Raw genomic sequence first — 7,790 nt, 5'->3', positions numbered from 1 at the left:
TACTTTTCAGCATATCCTGGTCAGCCATCTGCTCCTAAAGTAGCCAGTGCCTTTAAAAACTGCATTAACCTGGCATGGACTCCTCCAACCAACACTGGAGGAACCAGTATTTTGGGTTATAACTTAGAGAAACGCAAGAAGGGCAGCAACTTGTGGGGTCAAGTCAATCCAACAGATCAGCCAATCCAAGGTTTGTATCTCATATTTTTACACAAGTTACTTTAAAGTACTGTCTGCTAGTAATGTTTACTTCTCAATTGCCATCCACAGCAAAGAAATATCCTGTAAAAGATGTAGTTGAAGGAATGGAGTATGAGTTTCGTGTGTCTGCCATCAACATATCTGGAGCTGGTGAACCAAGTAACCCCTCAGAATTTGTGTTTGCAAGAGATCCCAAAAGTGAGTAATTTCTCAGGTTGCTCATTATCTTCAAAAAGAGAAGAGGAATTCAGCATAAGTATTCTCAAAGCTGTACATTTCAAAAAATGAACCATGGCCTCCCCTCATAGATATGCAAAAATAGCAGATTTAGGTCAGAATTTTCTGGGTTTCAAAATAACAAGCTAATTTGAACTCCTCTTGCACTTCTCCCTATTTTCTCGTTCAACGTTTTCTCATGCAAATGCTTTCATCTCAATTTCCTGTTAGAACCCCCTGGTAAAGTCATTGACCTTAAAGTGACAGACTCCACCTATACTACCTTATCCTTGTCTTGGACTAAACCAAAAGAAGAGCCTGGTGTTCAGGATGAGGCCAAGGGATACTTTGTGGATGTCAGGCCTGCTGAGAACACTGAATGGGATCGATGCATCACAAATGCCATTACCATGACCTCTTACACTGTAAAGGGACTGAAATCAATGGCCATGTATTGGGTTAGAGTGATCGCCGTCAATGAAGGTGGAGAGGGTGAGCCGCAGGAGCTGAACAACTACATCTTGGCTATGCCTCCTCCAGGTGAATCATCTCATCTACGTTCAGAAAGGCCATAAAATGAAAAAAAACTACCTCTCATTTTCAAAAACTGAACTGGATGTGCCCCATTATTAAATCAAGGTTTTGTTTTTCTTAGTGAGACCGAGATTCACGGATTCTAAGATCAAGAGCTTCATTGTGGTCAGAGCTGGAAATTCTGCACGATTCAACATCAACTTTGAGGTAATGGGCAATATTAAAACCATACTATTAGAGACCAAACCAGGGGTTTAGAACTTGTATCACAAAAAGTGTGTCACTTTTTGGGAGACAATCATTATATTCTACCTGTCGTGTGAAGGTCTGAAATATAACCAGACTCCTGTTGCCCCTCCTCGATTCCTTGATCAAAAATGTAGTGCTGACTTCAGCAAATCATTTAGGACTACTAGCTGAATAATATGTCCCATAATTAATATTCATGAGCCAGGCTATAACGTGCTCCCTTCTCATACACTTTTCAGATCATTCCTATTCCACTCATTAAAACTATATTTTGCTCTGGCCACATGTCCGATACTTGTCCTATATTAACTTTTCACAGGCTTCCCCACTGCCTGATGTCATCTGGCTTAAAGATGGTATCCCTGTGTCCAAACGTGCCACTATTAGCAATGCTGAGGGAGGTTCTCAGATCCTGATCCCATCTGCAGATCGCTCCGATACAGGAATCTATACCATCATAGTCAAGAACGTTGTGGGACAAGAGACCTTCAGTATTGAGATTAGAGTTACAGGTAAAATAAGGGAACCAGTGTATGTCTGTGAATCTGTTATTATCAAAGATACCATCTTAAATGATTGACTGTAGCATCACCAAATAGAATTGAAAAAATGTTTTCAAATATGTTTTCCTAAATAGTCCCAGTCTGTCTGGTTGAAAAACATAGCTATACCCCCATCTCACGCCATGTTGATATGTTGGGCTGGTCGGAATTTTTAAACAGAGCAATGTTTTGTTAGTATTGTACCACAGATCCACGGTGCTTGTATTTTTTTGGTGAAATCATTTTATGAATAACTTATAGTCTCAACGTATTAAGCTGGGACTATAGAAAAGTATTTGAACTAACTCAATAAAAAAAAACACACAAAGAGAAATGTACACTACTGTTCAAAAGTCACCAAGGCTGCATTTATTTGAATACAGTAAAATTTTTATTACAATTAAATGTGTTTTTCCCTATTTTAGTATAATTAAAAATGCTATATATTCCCATGATGGCAAAGCTGAATTTTCAGCCATTACTCCAGTCTTTAGTGTCACATGATCTTTCTGAAATCATTCAAATATGCCCATTTTGTATGCAATGCATTTTTCTAATTATTATCAATACTGAAAACAGTTGTGCTGCTTAATATTTTTGCAGAAACTGTTCAAATGAACATTTATTTGAAAAATCTTTACTGTCACTTTTGATTAATTTAATGCATCCTTGCTGATAAAAAGTATTAATTTATTTTTAAAAAATTTTTTGAATGGCAGTGTAGATTTCTAGATAGTTATAAAAACAATATACTAAACCACACTTGGTCTGTAGAGGAATTTACATGTAATAGCCTTGATCCGCCAGTCCTGATGAACTGTTTTGGTGTAGATGAGCCAAAGCCCCCAGGCCCCATAGAGTTGGATGAGAATGTTCCGGGCACGGTGACAGTTTCCTGGGAACCATCCCCAGATGAGAAACGCGATGATCGCCTGCATTACATGGTGACCAAGAGAGACTCGAGCAAGAGGACCTGGCACACTGTAGCAGACCGTATCTTCAACAACCGTTTCACAGCCTGTAACATCATGCCAGGGAGAGAATACCAGTTCCGTGTGTACTCCAAAAATGACATTGGCCTGTCTGCCCCTTCGGAGTCACCAAAATGGCTAATCACATGCAAGAAAGGTTTGTGATATTGGGGTATGGTGATTCGAGCTACTAGCATTATTCATATTCAGTCCTTTTGTAAAGCCAGCGGCTATTTACTGAAAATGGTGGATGATATTTATGCTACGTGGTATAATTGTAGATACTGTTTGCATTAAGTATAAACAGCAATACATAGCATCTATGTGAAAATTGAAACAGATGTATTACACAGTGTAAGTGAATAACATCTCAGTGGGTGGGTGGGGTCAGCTATTTGGACTCAAATGTAAACAGACACAACCTATTATAAACTGGTTTATGATGATAAATAGTTCACAAACTGAATGAAAACAGTGGTTTTCAACTGGTTTTTGCTTCAACACCCAAATTTGTGCATCAAGTGGTGACCCGACACAGTGTCAAAATTATATTTTATGTTCATATATAAACGTAACAAAAAGCCATGAAAATCAAACATGGTAAATGTATTAATATTACCACGAACTGCAATGTGCAAAGCCTACACACTGGGCCAAATATATTATTTGTAACGCTTACCAATTAGGTTCCAATGTTTAACATCAGTTAACTACAAAAGTTAAAGTTAGCTATCAATAAAAACATGTCTAAAGCATTTATTCATCTTAATTTCAACATTTAATAACACATTAATAAAAATCAAAACTTGTATCTGTTAATATTATATAATGGACCTGAACTAACAATGAATGGTTGTTTTTTAATTTAAAAATGTTAACAAAGATTAATACATACTGTAACAAAAGTATTACTAATTGTTAGTTAATGCATTAATGGGACCTAGTTGTATTGTTACCATGATAATATACTAATATGTTAGTAATATTCCCAAGTGACAGATGAATTTGATTGAATATCCTTCAACAACAAATTATATTGGAAGTGATTTTTACCCAAAATGTACTTGCTTACATTATATGGTTAGTATCTGCTATCGCAGGTCCATCAGACCTGTAACCCATTTTTGGATTGTGACCCATCAGTTGAGAACCACTGATTTAGACTCTATCTGGTCTTATGCACATTCTGCCACTAGGGGGTGTATGTTTACTGTGGACACCCTGCCAACACATGCACCAAACTGTGACCCTTCAGGGTCCCACCCACTCACCGACATGTCAAGTACACAACCTTAATCAACTGATTTTTAACCAGGCTCCTTCAATTTTTGCAGAAAAATTCACACTGAACATCCCAGAGTCCAAGACCTGCAACTTGGAGAGTCCTCCGAGGTTTATGGTTCCCCTGAAAATCCACACAGCCCCACAAGGCTACGAGTGCTACATGAGCTGTGCCGTGAGGGGCAAACCCACACCCCATGTCACCTGGTACCGCAACAATGTCAGCCTCAACACTGACACCAACTACTACATCACTAACACCTGTGGAGTGTGCTCCATGCTCATTCTCAGGGTTGGAGCCAAAGACATGGGAGAGTATAAAGTCATAGCTGAGAGCTCACTGGGAAGAGCAGAGTGCACCACCAATCTCGCAGTGAGAGGTAAGGTTCTACATGAAGAAATTTACACCATTAAGCACCTGATGACAGCTGGGTTTCCAGCTTTCCAATTTTAAAAAACTGAACCTTCATGAATCTGCCTTACCAAAGCATTAACATTTTTTTCACTATACAAAGCTCTAAGTACAATTTTAGAAGTCGTACTTTATCTCTAAGCAAGTTTCCCCAAAACATCATCTACTTATTTGCAATGTAAAACCATATATAAATTCTCAGACCTTTTTTAGTGTTAAAAAACTGAACCTTCATGAATCTGCCTTACCAAAGCATTAACATTTTTTTCACTATATTCAGTAATGCTTAATAACTTCCAGTGCCTTGACAAGGTAACTTACATATTACATATTCAGCAGCATTTTCAAACTGTTTTAATGTTGTGGAGACAAACGCCTGAAGATCCTGGCAACCACTGTGTTCTTTGGACCTAACAGTAACAATGCACATACATTTTACTAACAAGCATTCTGTGTGCTGGTTTGAGAAACCAGCGTCAATCCATCCAAATGCAGGGTGATCCGCAGTAATATTGGGAAACTCAGCAAATGCCACTCAGAAAAGTTATTAAATGACAAAATGAAAACATCTAAATGCTTCTGAATCCAATTTTACAAGGCATCCTACCAATGCAACACTATATGCAGCTAAATTCAGTATAATGCTTCTAAACACATTTCTAATCATATCTTCAGAAATCCTAAGAATAACTTGGTTAACACTTCTATTTCATATAATTAAGTGTTAACTCGCAAAACAAAGGTACAATCAGTTAAAGGGATAGTTCACCCAAAAATGAAAATGTGATGTTTATCTGCTTACCCCCAGGGCATCCAAGATGTAGGTGACTTTGTTTCTTCAGTAGAACACAAACGATGATTTTTAACTCCATCCGTTGCAGTCCATCAGCCTTATAATGCATGTCAAAATGGTAACAAAATCTATGAGAGTAAAAAAAGACACATGCTTGTGTGGAAATATTTTGCTTCTTCAGATATCGTTTATCAACAAAAATGGTTTGGTGTAAATAAAATATTGAGGTTCTTTGAACAGTGCACTTGTGTATCGACTGTTATTGTACCTTATCATTACAAATCCATTACTCTGCATATGAATTCAAAGCACAATGATCCGATTATTAATCCATGATCCTATGCTCCTAAAATTCTCAAGAGCTGTGTTTCTGAACCCATCCATTCAGAAACAGATAAAGCGAGAGAAATATTATACAGAAGTGCCATATGAATGCATACTGATGACACCATAAAGTCTCACTTATAAGTAAAGCCTGAACATGCTGTCCTTGTTATATTTGGACTATTTTACTGCATGCCAATAAATTTTTTTAATGGCCTGACAGGGTCCAGCACATGTAACATCAGTATAGTGCTCCTGTGGCGTGCTCGTGTGTATTTGTCAGACTTAAGAGTCACTATATCATGATGATTTATGACCTTTCCGTCTCTTCTGATTCATATATGGGCCATAACGTCCTGGCCTGACCATACCAATGCAACTTCAAACTTGTATCCAACAAGCATGGGATTTGTCTTGGCCAGTTAAACGTCTATGCAACCCATGAATCATTTAGAATAATTTATCTCCAAAACTATTGCATACATTTACATTAAGCATTAACAAACAACATTTTTGTTTGTTTTTTCTTCAACAAGTTTTCTTTTTTTCTTCAAACGAGAACCATTCATTTTTGTTAATATAGGCTAGATTAGTCTTATATGACCCACTTTTGATGTGGTACACAATTACAATGACAAATGATACACAACTTTTAGAAATAAAATCATCATTGTTGGTAGGTTCAAGGCACATCATTCTGAGAAGCACAAGCTTACCTTTCTCACATCACAAGGAAGCTGCTCCTTTGGCTGTCACTGCTGCACTGCATGTTTTTTTTTTACAGTGGATAGTTTATAAGACACTCTAAGCTTCATTCTCCAGCCTGGTCCCATATCTAAGGGAGGAGTCACAGTTCCTCATCACACTCAGGTCTTTGATCAGAACTCACGGGTAAGACTATCCCTCAGCCAACACCCTAAGGAGCAACAGGACACCTTTGAGGGCCATCTCAAGTTGGATCGCAAAGGTACAAGTCACAAAGTAAGTAGTCGATGCAATATTTAGTATTCATACTATTATGCTACATTATACCAGGATTGTACACAATTAAAAGGAGTAATGCACCTGACCAGTCAGCATAGGTTGGTGATGCCTGAAGTGTTAAACTGGCCCTGGATTACTGCATATAATTTATATCAGCTTGCTCTGAACATAACTACTGATTTTGTGCTATTTATGTAGGAATCAGATAATTTGGACAACATCTTCAATTAATTTGCATTAAACATTTTTGGTATGTATGAGCATTTTTGCAAGGAAAAAAACAGCATGTACAATATTGATTGAATAATGATTGTTATATAGCCAATAGGTAAATTCTTTGTTTTTTATGGCATTTCACTGTGATTGTTGTTTCATCTCTAAACACAGAGATGAAAATGTTTGATTCCCCCTGGAATAGTTCTCAGAAAGATGAACAGAGACATCTGTTGGGCTGAAACATTTTCATGATGGTCTCTATTCCTATTCCTAAGTGGTTTCCTATTATCATATAATGATGAAAGGATGCTACACCATCTGTTTTCTTAGCTTGGAGCAATATTTGTGACATGCAGCTTTTACATTGATCTGTAAATGTAAGCCATGTTTATTTTAGGCCATGATGTTATTTTTATTGGTCCCACACCACTCCACAGCCAACAACTCTGAGATTTCTGGTCAATTATACTGGAGCACAATTACTTTTAATGATGAAAATAGGTCAGAATTGATGGATCATTGAGAAAAACAAATAACTTATATATTAACAATATACATTATTTTAAATAATAATTTAATATGTCATGGAATGTATGCATTTATGTCATAGACAATAACAAATGTACAATTATAAATATGTAAATAGATAATGATGATTCTACCAACAATTAATAACTTCTCATGTGTACAGTTCTAATACCACAGGCAATCCTAAGAGCAGGGTAAGGGAAAAGATAATTTAATAAGTCATAAAATCTGACAAAAAATTGTCAAAGCAGTAAGAGAAGCCTTGTTCCCATTAATGGGGGGTTGATATCTTAGGACACGAGACCCTTTCCAGGCCTCCCTTGGGCATATTTATAAATCAATCATATGTCTCAGTTGCTAGGGATGGCTATTTTTCATCTCCTACAAATATGGTTAACCCTGATAAGACGCTGTCTGCAGATAAACTTATCTTGATGTACTGCTTAGATTATAAGTCAACACCTAATTTATAGCTGTATGATTATAGTGTGTTCAGTTGTGTGTGTGTGTGTGCATATAAGATTATATATTTCATATAT

At 36.9% G+C, this 7,790-nt stretch overlaps 2 protein-coding genes across 2 annotated transcripts in view; both read left to right on the top strand.

Annotated features, from left to right (window-relative positions):
- Positions 1-6,738, top strand: part of LOC107561000 (immunoglobulin-like and fibronectin type III domain-containing protein 1) — a 31,536-nt gene extending 24,798 nt beyond the window's left edge. Inside the window, exons 18-22 of the mRNA XM_016245321.1 lie at positions 2,574-2,870; positions 4,048-4,374; positions 4,687-4,718; positions 6,346-6,504; positions 6,706-6,738. Coding sequence (XP_016100807.1) covers positions 2,574-2,870; positions 4,048-4,374; positions 4,687-4,718; positions 6,346-6,504; positions 6,706-6,738 — 848 coding nt within the window. The remainder of the gene's footprint in view (positions 1-2,573; positions 2,871-4,047; positions 4,375-4,686; positions 4,719-6,345; positions 6,505-6,705) is intronic.
- LOC107561018 (immunoglobulin-like and fibronectin type III domain-containing protein 1) overlaps positions 6,490-7,790 on the top strand; it is a 22,187-nt gene continuing 20,886 nt past the window's right edge. Inside the window, exon 1 of the mRNA XM_016245348.1 lies at positions 6,490-6,504. The gene's annotated coding sequence lies outside the window, so the exon portion shown is untranslated. The remainder of the gene's footprint in view (positions 6,505-7,790) is intronic.

The sequence above is a fragment of the Sinocyclocheilus grahami genome, unplaced genomic scaffold, assembly GCF_001515645.1.
Source record: "Sinocyclocheilus grahami isolate Dianchi unplaced genomic scaffold, SAMN03320097.WGS_v1.1 scaffold751.1, whole genome shotgun sequence".
Taxonomy (NCBI): domain Eukaryota; kingdom Metazoa; phylum Chordata; class Actinopteri; order Cypriniformes; family Cyprinidae; genus Sinocyclocheilus; species Sinocyclocheilus grahami.
The sequence above is the reverse complement of the archived record's forward strand: the minus strand, read 5'-3'. Positions and strand labels throughout refer to the sequence as shown.